The sequence below is a fragment of the Physella acuta genome, unplaced genomic scaffold (assembly GCF_028476545.2).
Source record: "Physella acuta isolate Inbredline_101_S28 unplaced genomic scaffold, ASM2847654v3 ptg001149l, whole genome shotgun sequence".
NCBI classification, from domain to species: domain Eukaryota; kingdom Metazoa; phylum Mollusca; class Gastropoda; family Physidae; genus Physella; species Physella acuta.
In genome coordinates, this window is record NW_026732666.1 from 104,600 (window position 1) to 127,905 (window position 23,306).

Below are 23,306 nucleotides of genomic sequence, written 5' to 3' on the forward strand. Positions count from 1 at the left end.
ATTTTTACCACGTAGACCATTACATTACACAGCGCAGATGACGTCTATAGGCCATATTTAATATTTAAATCAAGATAAAACTGCCCTGAGTGAGTCACAAGCCTCGAGATTGAGAAATAGGTCGGAATCTATTTTTAGATACCAAATATTTCCCCAGTTTTGTTTCCAAAACTACGATTGGACCTGTAAGTTAACCAATGGCGATTTCTCGACCCAGATTGCTAACCTTTTAAATTGAGCCTGACCTCATTCCTAAGCAGTCTCAACGAAAGAACCCGCGACAGGTTTTTCACCTTGAATGTGCACTCGTTTCCCGTAGTGTGATAATACTTCTCAAGTGATAGAAACTAAAGACAGAGAGGGAGAATCACTGGAAACATTTACATTCAAAATCTTCATCAACTTGAGAAAATTGTTCCCATAAAGATTTGATTACAGGTATTGTTTTTTCCTAAAGTTAATATATATATATATATATATATATATATATATATATATATATATATATATATATATATATATATATATACATATATATATTTTAAATAAAGCAACAAATAATTCAACTTAAAAAATATGCTTAATAATCAAAATACATTTTATAATTTATTCAGTAATCGATTTTAATAAGTTAGCTCTTTTTGTTAGCGATTGGCGTAAAGAAAAAAAAAGAATAATATTTTGCCTACAAACAAAACGAACAACAACCAAAAAACTGTAATTTAAATAGTTATAAAATTTAATTTTACAAAGGACGTTTATCAACACATGTCAGAAGCGTAGCAAGGGGGGGGGGAATTATGTCCCCGGGTGCTGACCTTAGAGGGCGCCAAATTGGATGGAAAGACAAATCGAAAGTTTGAGGGCGCGGGGGGGGGGGGGGGGGGGGTTGCAAATCAAGAGTTCGAAAAGATTTATTTACATAAGAATTTGTGCATCACAATTGTGCTTTGTGCTTTTGTTGTCATTGTTTCTTCCAGACTTTTTTCTCCCTGAGGGGCGGCGGGCACTTGAAATTTTCGGGGGGGGGGGACGGTGGTGGGGTGGGGTGTGTACTTTGATCTATAGAACTAGATCCGTGTCTTTATTTGTAAATATATTCCATCGCTCTAGGTGATAAATTAAACTAGTGTCGAACTTCATTCCACCATAGTTCAAATAGCTTCTTTATCCTTCAGTGTAGGAACTACCATACCGACAGACCTACGGGAGGGGTGGGGAGAGACAGGGGGATAGTCCATTAACTGTTTTATTAAAAAAACAGATCTAATACAGAAGTGATTTTATTTCAGTAACTAACACACTATTGCCATTGTATAGACAAAAAGAACTACAGTGTATTGGTAAAGAGAGGCAAATCTTCAAACCTCTTCCATGAATTATTGGTCCTCTTAAAGGTCTAAATGGGTTGCACATAAAGCTCATTTAAATAGTTTTGTACTAAGCAAATAAGAAAGCAATTTCTTCTCAAAAATAATTAATTTTAAAATAAGGACTAAAAAATAACATAGGAAAAAAATGCATTCAAAACTATTCATATTAATGCAAAACATATTTTTTAAATTCTATTTTAGTTCTTCAACACAGAAAGAAACGAAACATCAAGCAATGGATGTACATGTAATGAATAACGAAGACTTAGACTCCGATGCTTTATTAAAAACCACAAAAGCTCTTTACATCATTTTCATCATCCTCATTGTACTGTGCAACGGGGCGCTGATCTTCAGAATTTGGAGCCAGAAACATTTTATCTACAGCGCTAAATATCTCTTACTGGTCTCGTTGTCCATAGGTGACATTTTCCTGGCTCTTTTTTCATTGGTGATATCAACAAGGGATGTGTTTCAAGATTTCGCAAAAGAGGAGTTAACTTATAGATTATGGATCACATCTGATGTTTACCAAACACATCTCATCAACTTTGTACATGGGACTGGGCTCGTTGTTTTATCAGCTGAGTATATTCACCGCTGTAGATCAAACAATCAAAGAACGAAAACTAAAACAGATATACTGAGGGGGTTGGCCATCAGTTGCGTCCCGTGGAATCTGGGTCTTGTGCTTATACTACCAATTTATATGGTAGGGATAGACTTACAAGCTGTGTATACTGTGTCCACCATTGTACCAGCGGTCATAGCCCTTGTCACAGCTATCTGTGTGTCGTGCATAAAGAAGGATCACGTTCCACAACAGCAGATAGAGCTGACCCCACAGCAAAACCAGGTCTTTTCTAACCAGTCATCACAATGGAACACGCAAGGTGCACCGGTTATTGACGGTTACAACAAGCAACCAGAGATGACCCCACTTAATAACTATCAATTTAACAATGTCGTTTTAGAACTAAATCCCAACCCTCACATCACAACACCACCACTAGTTATCAACAATGAAAAAAACAAAATTCTTTCCCTTGCATTGCTCTTCTTTTTTCTCGTGGTTCCTCAAGCTATTTTCTCTATGGCCTATGATTACAACGCACTTCCTTACGTAGCCTATTACGCCATAAACAACGGCCTCATATGGCTAATGCTTCTACGTCCAATCGTCACACCGTTAATTGCTATCGCTCCATCGTATTTACAACATGCCTAGTTAATATACTGTCTTTATATTCATATTATACGATAAATAAAAAGCAAACTTTAAAATGTAATGAGGTCACGGAAACAGTTGTATGTTATCTTTCCCAAGGACCGCCAAGTGTGAAACAGGAACTTTAATTAATAATAATTAACTTGGGGGAAGACCAACAACATTTTAATTATAATTAATCATTACCCACAAGCTTTAACACCCGTATAAGCACATATTGTCGAATTAAGTCATCTTCCTACAAAATATTTGATCACACTGTTTCTGTGCCCCATCCCCTGTGTATTTAACCAAACTTTGTAAACTAAATATTAAAATTAGGAGAATAAAAAACACAGCCTCAAGTTTTAACGTGTCACAACACATACAGAGAACGTGGCTACTTTTTACGCTGACTGTTCAAAGCAATACAATAAATTCACTAAATTTGATTGGATCAATTATATTAGCTTTAGCTGCCTGCTTTTAGGAGGTACAATGCTAATATTTGCAAGTGTATGTAAGATAAAATAAATATACTTTTTTATTTATCGATTCGCCTCTTGTAAGGCTAAGAGCGGGGAGTGGTGGGAGTTCTGAGAAAGGAACTTAAAATCGACAACAAAGAGCCGATGTGCTTCTATCAGGGGCGGAACTACAGTGCCGCCAGACCCCGCAATGCGAGGGGGGGGGGGGGCACGCTATCAAACACGCTGTAGTCGGCAAAATTCTTTTGAAAACAAATCAAAAAATAATCACACGAGAGGCCGCTAGATATTAAGACGACTTTTGCTTCTTTATAGCGTTGGAAATGGGCCCACAATCCCTTGCAATTTCAAAATGTAAATGTTTTTTGTAATGAAGTTAATCCAACCGCGGCTTCAGAATTTATTTTACAAAAATATTTATCAAGTCACAAATGCAAGATAATTAAATTTGTTACTATAAAAAATTGATTACGGTCGGCTGTGGGCTACTAAACGGCGTTCAAAATGGTTTATAATGTCCAGGTTTGTTTACTTAATTTTCCAAAGTATTTAATTTAAGCCTCCACACAGAACGCGAGTTAGATCGGCCGGAACATAATTTTATTTCAACCGTTTCCAAATAATTAATTTGATGACATCGAAATAACACCTTTCCAAATTTCCCAACGCCTCATTTAATATTAACGACCTTTTGTGTAGCGGACCTATATTGTTTACAGGTGATAGTTATATCCGGGTGTTCTAGTAACGCCACAAGTGGCATGGTATCTAGGTCAACGATGGCGTTGTGCTATTAATAAACTCAGCAATAGATTTTTAATTATTTTTTTAACCTTTAGATATAACAACTAGTTTAAAAAATACAACACAAATGTGTTTTGGGACTATAGGCTATATACTATAGTATAGACTATAGTATGTATATCATAGACAGGAGTTGCGTCACTCCTTCCAACGATTTTACATTTTGGTGTCACCCTGCATTATACTACCCTTACAATGTTTCTGCTTACAACAATGTTTTAGCTGTAATTGTTTCCTTTTATGTACTTCTTCCGCATAAATTGTGTCACGTATGAGGCGTATAGCTTTTTTTACAGGCATCGTCGCTCAACTACAGAGAAAAATGTCTGAAAGAAACACAGACACGCTTTACAGACATCACTGTGTTACAATCATTTCAATCATCTTCACGACGGTAACAACATTTGGTATAGGCTGCAGCTGTAGCTTGGCTACGGCATGGCCATTCCCACGTTTGAAAAAACTATAATACGGCATCTCTACCTCTCCATTATCCTCATCCCGTCTCTCTTCTCTCCCTATCCCTAACACTCTCCCTCTTTCTCCACCTCTCTTGCTCTCACTCTTTAAACAGGAAATTACAGGTTGTCCATCCGCGGCAATAAAAACAATGGAGTAGAAAACAAGTTATTTGAGAATTAAAATTTCTATTACCCGAACACATATTATTTCAACCAGCGGAAGCAACCATTAAGAAAAAGATTCAGGTCTCATTTACATTTGCATTAATAGACGTCCAATTCTTGATTGTGAATCATAATTAAATAATTGATACAAATGAGTGAAGCTTATACGTAGAAAAACGTCATACAATTAAATAGCTGATTAAACCAGGTACACATGAGGCTAGAAAACCAAAACAAGAGGTTTTCGTGATTTAAAATTTGCATCGCTTGTACATTAAATGTCTGAAGTCCTGGGTTTCAAGGTAACCATGTGTAACATTTTAATGCTTGGCAATAAGAAAAAAACGAAATGCTAACAGTATTAAGTCTACGTTAATATAAATATTACCATGGCTCGTGTTTAGGATTGTGATTGTGATTAGAAACAGATTTGACAAAGATTGCAAGCGTCTACAAACGTAAAATAACCATTATAATTATTGATCCTTAGTAGGCTTAGAGACAGCAGGGACAGCAAAGTTTTTAATGGTTGAAGCAAAAAGGGATCGATATTGTGATAAAATAAAGAAGTGGTCAGGTTTGTGATAAGATGCAAAAAGTGGTCAGTTTGGCGGTTAGATATAAAAACAACAAATATAGAACAACTCGTTTGTTCCCTATTAGAATGACATATATTTTCCCCTTTACATTGGTGTGTACTTCTACTTTACAATACATGTACACTGTACAGCCAAAGACATAGTCCATGAAATACACAAATCTTTCTCTAATAGCCAGCAGCATCAATGATGAGAGCGTGCATTAACACCTCGTAAAAAAGGACATTAAGAGCCATCTTTCCTCAGCCGCACAAAGACAAACCGGTTCAATATGTAAAGATTATTTGATCTGCTGCAGTCACATTCCGTGTTCTGTGTAAGGTAAGACATTTTTACATTGACGGTTTATAGTCTCTAAAACTAACATCTATGAGTATATTTTCTAAAAATCGTAGTGAATTTCAGTTATGAAAACTGTTTAATTGAAGTTATTAGCTCCATGAAGATCAGCAGATTTTCTCATACATAAGGAAAGTTAGTTCGGTTGACTTCTTGCTCCTTGCTCGCTTACTTAGGGTCTTACCTCACTACCTAACGTATATATATATATATATATATATATATATATATATATATATATATATATATATATATATATATATATATATATATATATATATATATATATACATATATATATATATATATATATATATATATATAAAGAGAGGTTCACAAAAATCTCCGAACATTACAAACGTAACATAATAGTTTGTAATACGAAACTGGTCACAACAAATTAGCAGCTAGAGAAATTTGTGATTTTAAAAACTAAAAGGCAAGGATCTATACAATGCAAATCAGTTCACTTAAACTGGCAGATTAAAACATCAAGTGTCTCCCGTTTTTGACACACATTCCCACCTTAGCTGGATTTAAAGCTAAAGTAAGTTATGTCCCCTTTCAAACAGTCTTGAGTCCGACAGAGACCCGAACTTGAGACCTTCGGGCTAACACTACAGCGCTCTAACACCCGGATTTACTTTTCCAAAGCTGCATGAGCAGAGCTTCATAACTGTGTCATCTGACCATCAAAATAACTGTGTCATCTGACCATCAACATAACTGTGTCATCTGACCAGCAACTTAACTGTGCCATCTGACCAGCAACATAACTGTGACCAACTGACCATCAACATAACTGTGTCATCTGACCAGCAACTTAACTGTGCCATCTGACCAGCAACATAACTGTGACCAACTGACCATCAACATAACTGTGACCATCTGACCATCAACTTAACTGTGTCATCTGACCAGCAACATAACTGTGACCATCTGACCATCAACTTAACTGTGACCATCTGACCATCAACTTAACTGTGCCATCTGACCAGCAACATAACTGTGACCAACTGACCATCAACATAACTGTGACCATCTGACCATCAACTTAACTGTGCCATCTGACCAGCAACATAACTGTGACCAACTGACCATCAACATAACTGTGACCATCTGATTATCAACTTAACTGTGACCATCTGACCATCAACTTAACTGTGCCATCTGACCAGCAACATAACTGTGACCAACTGACCATCAACATAACTGTGACCAACTGACCATCAACATAACTGTGACCAACTGACCATCAATACAACTGAGACCAACTGACCATCAACATAACTGTGACCAACTGACCATCAACACAACTGTGACCAACTGACCATCAACATAACTGTGACCCTCTGACCATCAACTTAACTGTGTCACCTGACCATCAACATAACTGTGACCATCTGACCATCAACATAACTGTGACCATCTGACCATCAACATAACTGTGACCTTAGACCATCAACACAACTGTGACCTTAGACCATCAACACAACTGTGACCATCTGACCATCAACACAACTGTGACCATCTGACCATCAACATAACTGTGACCATTACATGTCGATCTCTAGTATAATAAAAAATAGTAATTTTGTATTACTTATGTAAGTATCAGTGAAAATAATGTAATATGATGTTTAGTAATTTAACAATATTCTAATAAACTGCCTTGTTTATTATCAACAGAAGTTTAAGACTTTTTGATCGTCAACAAAAAAGAGACCAGCAGCAGAACTCAGATCATTTAACAACTTCATATTCGTTCAACATTTGTGGATTGTATAGCTGGTACAACAGTCATGAGTTATGGGGGAGATTTCATTGTATACCAAAAATTCGCTGAAATAATGCTGACAATTTTTGCAGGATTGATTGTAATCACCAATGTGTTTTTAATTATAAAACTCACGCGAGTGACACACTACCTGCACAGACCAAAATGTCTGATTCTGGTCTCCATGTCTTGTGGGGACGTCCTGTTGGGCGTGGCCACTCTAGTCGCTGTCCGATACACAACGTTCCGTGAGTACCTGCCTGGTGAATCTACCTGTAGTTTTATGTTACCTGCAACAGTGTACAGAAATTACCTGGCCAACGCCATCTACGGCATTGGTTTAATCATGTTATCAGCCGAGGTAATCTGGCGACGTCATCAAGTAACGACAACTCTTACGTCGGTTGTTAAAGGGGTCGTTGTGAGTTGCCTGCCCTGGGGTGTCGGGCTAGTCCTAGTGCTGCCAATCACCGTCCCCACAGCTACCTGCTACATGTACAACTTTGGCTACACCCCGGATCTGATGAGAGCCCAGCTGGTTTTATCAACTCTAGCACCGGCTTGCTTGGCTCTGTTATCAATACTCTACGTCATATGTGTAAAAACAGACGATACAACCAAACAAACGAATAATGTGTTGTATATGTTCAAAGATAAACAAGACAAACGAAATAAAATAAGTTCGAGCTATAGAGAAAAACTGGAAACCACACCAGACCTATCGATCAATCTAAACATCAGACTGTGTTGTCATGAAGTGTGTCCAGCGGCTTGTCCAGCCAACCATGACATAACCCCCTCCAGCAGGACAGACCCTCATTACACAGAAACCCATACCCTGCTCTCATTGACGCTACTCTACTGCTGTGTTGTGACCCCCCGGGCCGGCTATTTCCTGCTACACGCCCAAAGTCTGAATCCTGGTGACGCCCATCAGACCATGACGCGCGTCATTGTGACAGACGACTTGATGTGGCTGACTCTACTACGGCCCATCGTCACGGCGCTGGTTGCTGCGTCACACAAATACGTCACAGACTTGTGGTGAGGTAGGGTTTAAAGGCTGGAGAAGTAAAAGTTAAACAGATGCAGGCAATAAATGGGTACTTGTATTCACAGGGTGTAGTTGATATGTAAGAAGAAAGAACGTTGTTGATAGGGTGGCATCATGCGCTTAAGGTTGTGGATATATCTTTGTGTGACTTTAATATTTTCTTTACTATAAATATAATATATATATATATATATAAATATATATATATATATATATATATATATATATATATATATATATATATATATATATATATATATATATATATATAGGCTCTGCTGGTGGAGGGGGGGGGGCGTCTAGACCAGCCTGCTACTAAATACACCACTACACAACACACCGTGTATCTGGCCTCAGCCTAAGACCACCGGTAAGGTGTCCGCTTAGTTGGTCTAGAGATGACGCAACCGTCTTGCACCACTGGCTCTCGGATTGTGCACGCAATCGATGAACGTGCGTCTGCCTCGACACTTGTGTGTGGGCGGGTGTCCAGTTCGCTCTCTTTGTGGGTCAAGAATCAAGGGTTTGACGCCACAGGCCTTTCGTAGGTAGGTCGACTGCCACCGTTCTCTTCACCGGTCTGCCATACACACCAGATCCGTGCCACGCCCATCTGCGTTGTCCAGCCTAGCACACACGAGGTTGTAATCCACATTGCTGAGCCACTGGTCTGCCTTACACGCCAGATTCTGCGCCACACACCGTGCTTTGTCCAGTAACACTTGAGGCTCACTGAGGCCTGTCTCTCCGCCAACCTGACTGGGTGTTTGAACAATCCCTGCTCTAAACAAACTAGACACATATGGTTCCAAAGGGGCCAATCAAAAACAAAACTTTAACCACTGAGCTACAATAGCCCTAGTAAAAAATAAATAATTTACCTAGACTAAAGCACTACAGACTCGCGCTACCAATTTATAAGCCCTACTGGGATAGGGGGATGGGGGAGGGCGTCTATACCGATTGTAAAAAAAAGTCACAAAAACTACTTATATATATATATATATATATATATATATATATATATATATATATATATATATATATATATATATATACACATATATATATATATATATATATATATATATATATATATATATATATATATATATATATATATATATATATATATATATATATATATATATATATATATAAAATTAAAAAAAAACACAAGAACAGACCAGCAATCTAATCATTGCATGATGTGCAATTTATATCAAATACCAACACATTAGCTTTTGTAAATTAGTAAATGAACATTTCGTTTTTCGTTTTTACCTAAATTGTTTGTTTTTAAATAAAGAACATTAACATGTTTTTCAATTCATTTTAGCACAGCTTCTTAAATACATTCACCTGAATTTTCGTTTTATCAGCATCACTATACCACCTCCTGCGAAATAAAAAATGCATTTAAGTTCTTATGTTATTTATTCAGATATATAAGTGTATTCAGATATATAAGTGTATTAAACATAACTACAGTTATAGAACCTTATTTGTTTACAGTTTAACATAAACTTAAATTACAATCTGGACTTGTGTTCCCAAACGAGAACTTAGTATGCATGAGCTTTCAAACACAAGGGCTAAATATTTGAATGACCAGAATACGGACAAAATCACTTTTACCTCATAAGATGCTTTTTATCTTTTTTTCTTTTTCTTAACATTTTATTTATTTATTTTATTAAATACTTCTATTTCCAATAATAAACCAATTAAAATAGCATCAACACTATTTATATAATATATAACAATTTAACAGGAAAAAAAAACAAAAGTTTTTACAATTGTACACATTGGAGTCAATGTGCTCGTTTAACATTTGTTTACAATATGTACAATTTTGTAAAGTAATTACAAAGAAGTTACAGAAATCACCAGAAATAGTCAAAAGGAAAACAATATTTGTAGTGTGGTTAATCAAAATGCATGAATAAATAAATTAATGCGGGTTATTACAAATAAAAAAACAACCATTAAAATTTAATGGAATGAAGGTTCATGTGGAGAAACCCCTTTTGGCTGGAGGGGGGGGGGGTGGGTTGGGGCGACCAAATCATTAAAGGGTATTTTGCCTTTAATATGGGTCATGGGGTTTGGGGGCGGGGAAGGTGTGAAGAAACGGGGAGTGTAGGTATTACACCAGTATCGACTACACCCTAGTTTAAACCTACCACATAGTTATGTTGAAAGATTATAAACTGGGCGTTGCTTTACTAAATATTTAATGTATACTAGTATTAACAAAGTCCATGAAAATACACATTTGTGAACTTTTCTTCTGTAATTTTGTTTATGTGTTGTTGTTTTTTCGTTGACTTTTTTTTTCCCTAAAAGGTATTAATACCGAATTTTTTTTTAAAATGTAGTCATCAAAATGTCACTTATTTATCAAAAAACATGTATATCAGGTATCCCTAAACAAAAACAGTGTACCGTCAAAATTATCTACCGGTGAGTTTACATTTTTTAACTTCGACAGTGACCCGCACTAAAGGCATGACCCGGATTCGCTTTATCGTATTTGTTATTTTATAGTCATTCAACCATGTCGTATACGTCACACAGGGATCGGGAATCGGAATGTTAAATATATTTCAGCGTAAATTAATTAGATACATTGTGATGTTTATGTTTCCAACAGCATAATAGATACAAAAAATAAACACGACAGTGCTGTTAAATTACTTTAACCTAAATGCAAGAAACATTCGTATTGTCTGTACATCTGTGTTTTATGTTTTCTATATTTTGAAATACTATAGGTTGTGTAAAGTACTGCTTAAAATGCTGATTACTCTTAATGTGTCTTTAACATTAATATCTAGTTATGTTTGACCGGATTGCTTCACTTCTGTCCGCTTTGTATATCATAAGTGTAGCTACATGCAATAATGACAGTTCACAACTAATACTCTGACTTCAGCTAATGTTTTACACAGGACGAGCATTTGGTCGTCATGTCTCACGTTATAATCCCAATGGCTCTACCCTACATGAGCTAACGTGTAGATACATGTTGTGGGCAGAACATTCATGATCCACTTGGTCATTTAATACTTGTTGATAATAAAACCTATCACTAACAATATATTTTTACAACGCAAACATGAGGTAACGTGTAGATAGATTTGGTGCGCAGAAAAATCATGATCCATTTGGTCATTTAATATTTGTTTACAATACCAACGTAGGGCCTACATTTCAGTAACAATCTATTTTTACCACGTAGACCATTACATTACACAGCGCAGATGACGTCTATAGGCCATATTTAATATTTAAATCAAGATAAAACTGCCCTGAGTGAGTCACAAGCCTCGAGATTGAGAAATAGGTCGGAATCTATTTTTAGATACCAAATATTTCCCCAGTTTTGTTTCCAAAACTACGATTGGACCTGTAAGTTAACCAATGGCGATTTCTCGACCCAGATTGCTAACCTTTTAAATTGAGCCTGACCTCATTCCTAAGCAGTCTCAACGAAAGAACCCGCGACAGGTTTTTCACCTTGAATGTGCACTCGTTTCCCGTAGTGTGATAATACTTCTCAAGTGATAGAAACTAAAGACAGAGAGGGAGAATCACTGGAAACATTTACATTCAAAATCTTCATCAACTTGAGAAAATTGTTCCCATAAAGATTTGATTACAGGTATTGTTTTTTCCTAAAGTTAATATATATATATATATATATATATATATATATATATATATATATATATATATATATATATATATATATATATATACATATATATATTTTAAATAAAGCAACAAATAATTCAACTTAAAAAATATGCTTAATAATCAAAATACATTTTATAATTTATTCAGTAATCGATTTTAATAAGTTAGCTCTTTTTGTTAGCGATTGGCGTAAAGAAAAAAAAAGAATAATATTTTGCCTACAAACAAAACGAACAACAACCAAAAAACTGTAATTTAAATAGTTATAAAATTTAATTTTACAAAGGACGTTTATCAACACATGTCAGAAGCGTAGCAAGGGGGGGGGGAATTATGTCCCCGGGTGCTGACCTTAGAGGGCGCCAAATTGGATGGAAAGACAAATCGAAAGTTTGAGGGCGCGGGGGGGGGGGGGGGGGGTTGCAAATCAAGAGTTCGAAAAGATTTATTTACATAAGAATTTGTGCATCACAATTGTGCTTTGTGCTTTTGTTGTCATTGTTTCTTCCAGACTTTTTTCTCCCTGAGGGGCGGCGGGCACTTGAAATTTTCGGGGGGGGGGGGACGGTGGTGGGGTGGGGTGTGTACTTTGATCTATAGAACTAGATCCGTGTCTTTATTTGTAAATATATTCCATCGCTCTAGGTGATAAATTAAACTAGTGTCGAACTTCATTCCACCATAGTTCAAATAGCTTCTTTATCCTTCAGTGTAGGAACTACCATACCGACAGACCTACGGGAGGGGTGGGGAGAGACAGGGGGATAGTCCATTAACTGTTTTATTAAAAAAACAGATCTAATACAGAAGTGATTTTATTTCAGTAACTAACACACTATTGCCATTGTATAGACAAAAAGAACTACAGTGTATTGGTAAAGAGAGGCAAATCTTCAAACCTCTTCCATGAATTATTGGTCCTCTTAAAGGTCTAAATGGGTTGCACATAAAGCTCATTTAAATAGTTTTGTACTAAGCAAATAAGAAAGCAATTTCTTCTCAAAAATAATTAATTTTAAAATAAGGACTAAAAAATAACATAGGAAAAAAATGCATTCAAAACTATTCATATTAATGCAAAACATATTTTTTAAATTCTATTTTAGTTCTTCAACACAGAAAGAAACGAAACATCAAGCAATGGATGTACATGTAATGAATAACGAAGACTTAGACTCCGATGCTTTATTAAAAACCACAAAAGCTCTTTACATCATTTTCATCATCCTCATTGTACTGTGCAACGGGGCGCTGATCTTCAGAATTTGGAGCCAGAAACATTTTATCTACAGCGCTAAATATCTCTTACTGGTCTCGTTGTCCATAGGTGACATTTTCCTGGCTCTTTTTTCATTGGTGATATCAACAAGGGATGTGTTTCAAGATTTCGCAAAAGAGGAGTTAACTTATAGATTATGGATCACATCTGATGTTTACCAAACACATCTCATCAACTTTGTACATGGGACTGGGCTCGTTGTTTTATCAGCTGAGTATATTCACCGCTGTAGATCAAACAATCAAAGAACGAAAACTAAAACAGATATACTGAGGGGGTTGGCCATCAGTTGCGTCCCGTGGAATCTGGGTCTTGTGCTTATACTACCAATTTATATGGTAGGGATAGACTTACAAGCTGTGTATACTGTGTCCACCATTGTACCAGCGGTCATAGCCCTTGTCACAGCTATCTGTGTGTCGTGCATAAAGAAGGATCACGTTCCACAACAGCAGATAGAGCTGACCCCACAGCAAAACCAGGTCTTTTCTAACCAGTCATCACAATGGAACACGCAAGGTGCACCGGTTATTGACGGTTACAACAAGCAACCAGAGATGACCCCACTTAATAACTATCAATTTAACAATGTCGTTTTAGAACTAAATCCCAACCCTCACATCACAACACCACCACTAGTTATCAACAATGAAAAAAACAAAATTCTTTCCCTTGCATTGCTCTTCTTTTTTCTCGTGGTTCCTCAAGCTATTTTCTCTATGGCCTATGATTACAACGCACTTCCTTACGTAGCCTATTACGCCATAAACAACGGCCTCATATGGCTAATGCTTCTACGTCCAATCGTCACACCGTTAATTGCTATCGCTCCATCGTATTTACAACATGCCTAGTTAATATACTGTCTTTATATTCATATTATACGATAAATAAAAAGCAAACTTTAAAATGTAATGAGGTCACGGAAACAGTTGTATGTTATCTTTCCCAAGGACCGCCAAGTGTGAAACAGGAACTTTAATTAATAATAATTAACTTGGGGGAAGACCAACAACATTTTAATTATAATTAATCATTACCCACAAGCTTTAACACCCGTATAAGCACATATTGTCGAATTAAGTCATCTTCCTACAAAATATTTGATCACACTGTTTCTGTGCCCCATCCCCTGTGTATTTAACCAAACTTTGTAAACTAAATATTAAAATTAGGAGAATAAAAAACACAGCCTCAAGTTTTAACGTGTCACAACACATACAGAGAACGTGGCTACTTTTTACGCTGACTGTTCAAAGCAATACAATAAATTCACTAAATTTGATTGGATCAATTATATTAGCTTTAGCTGCCTGCTTTTAGGAGGTACAATGCTAATATTTGCAAGTGTATGTAAGATAAAATAAATATACTTTTTTAAAAGTTATTCAAAACTTTAAAATCTGATGTAAATCATGATTGATATATATATATATATATATATATATATATATATATATATATATATATATATATATATATATATATATATATATATGCATACATCGTTGAGATTGGAGTGCACCTAGTATGTTTAATATTATCTGTCTATCTTATCGTCCACATAATCAAACCGTGACCTCCAACTGCCACCCACATTCATCGCTACACACCTCCTTCCTCTTGCTTACAACACGCCCGCCGACACTCGACCTATTGCTCCCATTGTTATCCTCGGTCACTCTTTCCAACAACAGACCCGGCCTCGCGCTACAATACTATCGTAGAAACACACACACACACACACCACACACATAAAGTGAATCGTCCTACGTACACCGCTTTTCACACATCACCACAACAACCCGTTTTGTTTAGGCCATTTTCACTGGACTAACTCTTACTGAACAAAACTTTCAATAGAAACCCCACTATAGGCCACACAACATTACTTATGGCGTCGGTGAACGGAAAAAAGAAGTCACAGAACCCCCCCCCCCCCCCAAGAAAAAAGTAAGTTATTTCCATGAAAATAGTTACAGAAAAAGTCACAAAAATCTTCTATGAAATGTTTTAATTTGATTGTTGTGAATTCTAAAATGTTGGTGTTTGTTAATGTATGTTTGTATTTTTGGTAGCATTTTTATAAACTTTAAATGCAATATGATTTACAAAAAAAAAATATAAATAATAAACCGGTTGTGATCTCCCCTAAACTTTTCGAATACTGGGATGGCAACTCGAGAAATAGACATTTTTTTAAAAATCCATTATAAAGTACTTTAGCATGTTTTTTGCCGTTCGCCTTTTCTTCCTTGGTCAGCTGCTTCTAAGTCGGGCTTGTCCATCGTATTTGTGTTGTTGACGTTTCTCGTCATTGACTGCCTTTGTACCGTGTCGGCTTTCTGTTATGATCCTATGCTTGTTATGTAATTAGCGTGACAAATGTGGGCAGTAAAGTTGGCTGAACTATTGTTGCGATGAGTTGACGACAAGTCACATTATTCTCGTGTGTATGACATTTGACGCTAATTTAATAATGTTAGTATTTTAAAATATGTTGAAAGTCGAAAAGTTTGGAACATCTTTTAAATGTATCTATTGTGGAATTAAAACCTACATACTTCATAATAACAATTTATTTTTTCGTGTGTCCCAAATATTACTATATCTATTCCACCTATACACATATATCTCAAATATTTACATTACATTTAAATCGTAAGTTGATTTGCTTTTTCTGAATATTTAAAGCATAAAAGTATTATATTCCATACAAATACATATTTGAGAAGTTTTCCCCAGGGACGTTTATTCTGTGACTTTTTTTCCTTTTGACTTTTTCTCTGCTTTTTCTCGTGTTTTTTTTTCTGCAACTATAATTCTTACACTCACTCCCCACCAACTCCAACATAATTTAAACTTTGTTTATTTGAATCAAATTTTTTGTTACGGATCTTTTTATTATCATCTTTGACTTATCAAATAATGTATTTGTTAATAAAACTAATTCTGGCCTTCACAACATGCATTTTATTAAACCTGTAAAATAAAGAGAAACATAACCTGAACTGTAACATAATCACCTCGTAACGAAACTAGCCTGCCTCAAAATTGTCTCTATCTACAAGTTTTAATAACTTTCTAAAGCTGTGTCTAATTCAACTCCATTGTTTGTTACTGATCACTTGTACATTTTTAGCAGTAAACATTCCCATTTTAACATTTTTCTGTTAACATAACTGTATTTAGCTTTATAGCAAGTATGACAGTGAATCTTATGAAAAAGATGGACTAAATGGTTTCGCGTGTCATGTTGTTTTTTTTTTAATTTTTTTTTTATATTACTAATTTTAAATAAATTTCCTTTTTATACTATGTCATTTTTAGTATGGATTTTTTTTTTTTAATTAAGAGAAGTAAATGCTTTTTAATTTGTTTAGTACAAATCTATTAAAAATGAGCTTACGAGCACCCCTAGCTTTGTTTACAAGAACAGTGGTAATAAAATGTAAAAAAATGTCGGCACTTTATTTCTTGGATCTTAGTTGTTGGGGTGCTATTTTGTCCACACTACCACCGAGACTTCCCAGCTTAGTTGTTGGGGCGCTAGTTTGTCGACACTATCACAGACATGCCCAGGTTTACGTTGATGGTGAACCAAACACCCCTCGGGCGTCGCGGGGCTCTTTGGAAGGCCCCCGGCGGAGGTCCCTAATGCAGCGAGACTGATGATTCAAATAATACACCTATCCCCCTGTGCAGGACACCCGTTGAGCGGACCTCAGGTGCAAAGATTATCCTTTGGGATCTCAGGACGCTCAACTACACATTTCCGTGGGAAGCCGTCACTCAAAAACTTTTTAACTTTTCATTGCGATAGCATGAAGTGTGTAGTAATGCATAAAAGACAGACACACGGTGTTCCCATATACAAACGTATGTGTCAAGCTCACGCAAAGGAAAACCTTCTGGTTTAAAGGGACATCCATCAATGACGTCAGTCTATTGTAATGTCACACAAAAAACCGGACCCTCATCCCTAAATGACGTGATTTATTAATTGATTATAAATGTTCAATTAATTCATGTACTAATAATATAGAAAACAGTCTTACCTTCTTTGTTTAATGAATAATAGTCGTCAAACTAATAAATAAAATGCTATTAAATTAATATCCGCTGACTAGCGTCTGATAAAATGTGAGAAGTGGAGAATGTACAGATAGGAAGTTAGGAAACGATTCATTGATCGATTCACCTCTTGTAAGGCTAGGAGCGGGGAGGGTGGGGAGTTCTGAGAAAGGAACTTAAAATGGACAACAAAGAGCCGATGTACTTCTATCAAAGACGGAACTACAGTGCCGCCAGACCCCGCAATGCGGGGGGGGGGGGGGCACGCTATTTTGGGGCCCACAGCCGACCATAATATTTTTTAAATAGTTATTTTGTAAAAAAAATAACTGTAGCTGTGGTTGGATTATCTTTATTCTATAGACACCATCCCACACTCTTGTATATTCTTTTTTTCCCTTTGTTTTTAAACCACTGTGAAAGCCGAGTCCTCTTTCTTCTACAACTACACAATGTAGTCGGCAAAATTCTTTTAAAAACAAATCAAAAGTGCATCACACGAGAGGCCGCTAGCTATTAAGACGACTTTTGCTTCTTAATAGTGTTGAAAATGGGCCCACAATCCCTTGCAATTTCACAATGTAAAATGTAGGTTTTTTTGTAATAAAGTTAATACAACCGCAGCTTCAGTATTCTTTTTATAAAAAATCTATCAAGTCAAAAATGCAAGATAATTTAATTTAATTTAGAACACACATGAGTCAGATCGGCCGGAAAATAATTTTATTTCAACCGTTTCCAAATAATAAATTTGATGACATCGAAATAACACCTTTCCAAATTTCCCAACGCCACATTTAATATTAACGACCTCAATCATTCTAAATCCGGGTCACCTTAGTGCCATAGCCTACTTTTGTGTAGCGGACCTATCGTGTTTACAGGTGATAGTTATATCCGGGTGTTCTAGTAACGCCACAAGTGGCATGGTATCTAGGTCAACGATGACGTTGTGCTATTAATGAACTCAGTAGCAATAGATTTTTAATTTTTTTTTCAACTTTTAGATATACCAGCTAGTTTAAAAAATACAACTCAAATGTTGTTGTAACATGGTGTTTTGGGACTATAGGCTATAGTATAGACCAGGGGTCTCCAAACTTTTCAGCCCGAGGGCCGCATTGACTATCAAATATCAGTTCGAGGCCCAGAGTTTCTTCAACGCATCTCTTTGAGGGGGTGGTGCCCCCCCCCCCAAACGAAATATAATTTAAATAGAAATATATACCTATTTCAAGTGTACCCCTCCTCTGAAGAAAAAAGTCTGAAAGAAACACTTTTGGGGGACAACAACACTCGAGGGCCAAGTTTGCTCTCAAATTATTCTTCACGTATTTCACTCTTGAAAATTTTTGTTCAGACAGGTATGTTGTTCCAAAATTTAAAACGTACTTTGATGAAAATAATTTAAGAGCAGGAAAGTCTTCCTTGTGCAAAAACGTATAAAAACCCACACTCCCTTCTTTGAACGTGTCTCTAAGAGGTCATTTGCTTGCAATTCAAGGACCTCCAGCTGCAGTTCATCTTTGCAACTGGCAACATTTGCATCATATGGGTTTTGAAATAGTCTCACTTCTTCTGCATTTCAATCAAAGTAAGAAAACCGCAACTGAAACTGCAGCGGGAGGTCTTTGATGATCTCGCATACAAATGACTTGGGGAACTCAGTGGTTGGTTCAGCCGTAAAGACCTTGCACTACTGAGAGTGGGTCAAGTTGTTGTACTTGTTCCGAAACAAGACGTCTGGATATGAAGGCCTTTAGGTTGGTGTATAGATCAGAAACTAGATTCCCCTCTCTTGTAGTTTTAGGTTCAGAAAATTTAAATGACTAGTTATGTCTGCAGCAGAGACCAATTTCTGTACCCACTCTTCATCAGAAATTAATGGCTGTGGCTTGCCTTTACTTTCCAAGAAGTCACCTATTTCCTTTCTTAACTGCACAGAACTTTCTCATAAATTAGGCATCTTACTGCTGTGAAATATGGTAAATCTTGCGATTCTGTGTTTGTATCTTTCAACGTGTCTCTGAACTATCGATGATTGGATAACCTCTCCGGTAACAGTGTCATAATTCTATGTAGGGAAGCTAGCTATTGTGTTATGTTCATGTCTTCAACCCCTGGTATAAACTCTAGTATATCATAGACAGGAGTTGCATTACCCTCTGCCAACGATTTTACATTTTCGGTTTGGTGTCACCGCTGCTTTATACTACTCTTACAATATTTCTGGTTACAACAATGTTTTAGCTGTAATTGTTTCCTTTTATGTACTTCTTCCGCCTAAATTGTTTCACGTATACGCGTATAGCGTTTCTTACAGGCATCGTCGCTCCCCTACGGAGAAAAATGTCCAAAAGAAACACAGACACGCTTTGCAGACATCAATGTGTTACAATCATTTCAATCATATTCACGACGATAATAACATTTGGTATATGCAGTGGCGTAGCGAGGTCGGGTGTCACCCGGTGCGGCACTTACGGGTGTCACCCCCCCCCCCCCCCCCACCGAGGCGTAGCGACTCTTCCCGGGGACAAACTTTCAAATTTTTTATTTGCATCCCCCCACTTAAACTTTCGATTTGCACCCCCCCCCCCCCCTCAAATTTTCGATTTGCACCCCCCCTCACGTTTTTTTGCTATTTTTTGCCAAAATGGTGTCACCCGTTGCGGTCCGCACCCTCCGCCCCCTCCTCTCTACGCCTCTGGGTATATGCAGCAGTAGCTTGGCTACGGTGTGGCCATTCCCACATTTAATAAAACTATAACAGGACACCTACCTCTCCATCTTCCACTTGCAGTCTCTCTTCTCCTCTCTCCATTATCCTCCTCCCGTCTCTCTTCTCTCCCCATCCCTATCACTCCCCATCTTTCTCTACCTCTCTTGCTCTCACTCTTTAAACAGGAAATTACAGGTTGCCCATCCGCGGCAATAAAACAAATGGAGTAGAAAACAAGTTATTTGAGAATTAAAATTTCTATTACCCGAACACATATTATTTCAACCAGGGGAAGCAACCATTAAGAAAAAGATTCAGGTCTCATTTACATTTGCATTAATAGACGTCCAATTCTTGATTGTGAATCATAATTAAATAATTGATACAAATGAGTGAAGCTTATACGTGGAAAAACGTCATACAATTAAATAGCTGATTAAACCAGGTACACATGAGGCTAGAAAACCAAAACAAGAGGTTTTCGTGATTTAAAATTTGCATCGCTTGTACATTAAATGTCTGAAGTCCTGGGTTTCAAGGTAACCATGTGTAACATTTTAATGCTTGGCAATAAGAAAAAAACGAAATGCTAACAGTATAAAGTCTACGTAAATATAAATATTACCATGGCTCGTGTTTAGGATTGTGATTGTGATTAGAAACAGATTTGACAAAGATTGCAAGCGTCTACAAACGTAAAATAACCATTATAATTATTGATCCTTAGTAGGCTTAGAGACAGCAGGGACAGCAAAGTTTTTAATGGTGTGAAGCAAAAAGTTATCGATATTGTGATAAAATAAAGAAGTGGTCAGGTTTGTGATAAGATGCAAAAAGTGGTCAGTTTGGCGGTTAGATAAAAAAACAACAAATACAGAACTGCTCGTTTGTTCCCTAATAGAATGACATATATTTTCCTCCTTACATTGGCGTGTACTTCTACTTTACAATACATGTACACTGTACAGCCAAAGACATAGTCCATGAAATACACAAATCTTTCTCTAATAGCCAGCAGCATCAATGATGAGAGCGTACATTAACACCTCGTAAAAAAGGACATTAAGAGCCATCTTTCCTGAGCCGCACAAAGACAAACCGGTTCAATATGTAAAGATTATTTGATCTCCCGCAGTCACATTCCGTGTTCTGTGTAAGGTAAAACATTTTTACATTGGCGGTTTATAGTCTCTAAAACTAACATCTATGAGTATATTTTCTAAAAATCGTAGTGAATTTCAGTTATGAAAACTGTTTAATTGAAGTTATTAGCTCCATGAAGATCAGCAGATTTTCTCATACATAAGGAATGTTAGTTCGGTTGACTTCTTGCTCCTTGCTCGCTTCCTTAGGGTCTTACCTCACTACCTAATGTATATATATATATATATATATATATATATATATATATATATATATATATATATATATATATATATATATAAAGAGAAGTTCACAAAAATCTCCGAACATTACAAACGTAACATAATAGTTTGTAATACGAAACTGGTCTCAACAAATTAGCAGCTAGAGAAATTTGTGATCCCGTATTTTAAAAACTAAAAGGCAAGGATCTATACAATGCAAATCAGTTCACTGAAACTGGCAGATTAAAACATCAAGTGTCTCCCGTCTGACACACTCTCCCACTTTAGCAAGATTTAAATTTAGAGTAAGTACCTAAAGTAAGTTATGTCCCCTTTCAAACAGTCTTGAGTCCGACCGAGACCCGAACTTGAGACCTTCGGGCTAACACTAAAGCGCTCTAACACCGACTGAGAACAGTGAATTCATATTGACACATTCATCGAAATAAGAGAACTGGAAACTCGTCCAATTTATGTCGATCTCTAGTATAATAAAGAAAAAATAATAATTTTGTATTACTTATGTAAGTATCAGTGAAAATAATGTAATATGATGTACAATATTCTAATAAACTGCCTTGTTTATTATCAACAGAAGTTTAAGACTTTTTGATCGTCAACAAAAAAGTGACCAAAAGCAGAGCTCAGATCGTTTAACAACTTCATATTCGTTCAACATTTCTGGATTTTACAACTGGTACAACAGTCATGAGTTATTGGAGAGATTTCATTGTATACCAAAAATTCGTTAAAATATTGCTGACAATTTTTGCAGGATTGATTGTAATCACCAATGTGTTTTTAATTATAAAACTCACGCGAGTGACACATTACCTGCACAGACCAAAATGTCTGATTCTGGTCTCCATGTGTTGTGGGGACGTCCTGTTGGGCGTGGCCACTCTAGTCGCTGTCCGATACACAACGTTCCGTGAGTACCTGCCTGGTGAATCTACCTGTAGTTTTATGTTACCTGCAACAGTGTACAGAAATTACCTGGCCAACGCCATCTACGGCATTGGTTTAATCATGTTATCAGCCGAGGTAATCTGGCGACGTCATCAAGTAACGACAACTCTTACGTCGGTTGTTAAAGGGGTTGTTGTGAGTTGCCTTCCCTGGGGTGTCGGGCTAGTCCTGGTGCTGCCAATCACCGTCCCCACAGCTACCTGCTACCTGTACAACTTTGGTTACACTCCGGATCTGATGAGAGCCCAGTTGGTTTTATCAACTCTAGCACCGGCTTGTTGGCTATGTTATCAATACTCTACGTCATATGTGTAAAAACAGACGATACAACTCAACAAACGAATAATATGTTGTATATGTTAAAATATATACAAGAGAAACGAGACAAAGGAAGTTGGAGCTATAGAGAAAAACTGGAAACCACACCAGACCTATCGGTCAACAATCTAAACATCAGACTGTGTTGTCATGAAGTGTGTCCAGCGGCTTCTCCAGCCGACCATGATATAACCCCCTCCAGCAGGACAGGCCCTCATTACACAGAAACCCATACCCTGCTCTCCTTGACGCTACTCTACTGCTGTCTTGTGACCCCCCGGGCCGGCTATTTCCTGCTACACGACCAAAGTCTGAATCCTGGTGACGCCCGTCAGCCCATGACGCGAGTCATTGTGGCAGACGACTTGATGTGGCTGACTCTACTACGGCCCATCGTCACAGCGCTGGTTGCTGCGTCACACAAATGCGTCACAGACTTGTGGTGACGTTGGAGAAGTACATAGAAAGGTTAAACAGATGCAGGTAATAAATGGATACTTTTATTCACTATGTAAAGTTGATATGTAAGAAGAAAGAACATTGTTGATAGTGTGGTATCATGCGCCAAAGTTTGTGGATATTCTTGGTGAGACATATTTTCTTGCCGA

At 36.9% G+C, this 23,306-nt stretch overlaps 2 protein-coding genes across 2 annotated transcripts; both read left to right on the top strand.

Moving 5' to 3' along the window:
- The first annotated feature begins 402 nt into the window (after positions 1-402).
- Positions 403-2,601, top strand: LOC131956422 (uncharacterized). Its single transcript, XM_059320857.1, has 2 exons — positions 403-438; positions 1,575-2,601. Exon 2 carries the CDS (start codon positions 1,609-1,611, stop codon positions 2,599-2,601), a length of 993 nt encoding a protein of 330 aa, XP_059176840.1. The 5' UTR covers positions 403-438; positions 1,575-1,608.
- Positions 2,602-11,898: 9,297 nt separating this feature from the next.
- On the top strand, positions 11,899-14,102 carry LOC131956423 (uncharacterized). Its single transcript, XM_059320858.1, has 2 exons — positions 11,899-11,934; positions 13,076-14,102. Exon 2 carries the CDS (start codon positions 13,110-13,112, stop codon positions 14,100-14,102), a length of 993 nt encoding a protein of 330 aa, XP_059176841.1. The 5' UTR covers positions 11,899-11,934; positions 13,076-13,109.
- The last annotated feature ends 9,204 nt before the right edge of the window (positions 14,103-23,306 follow it).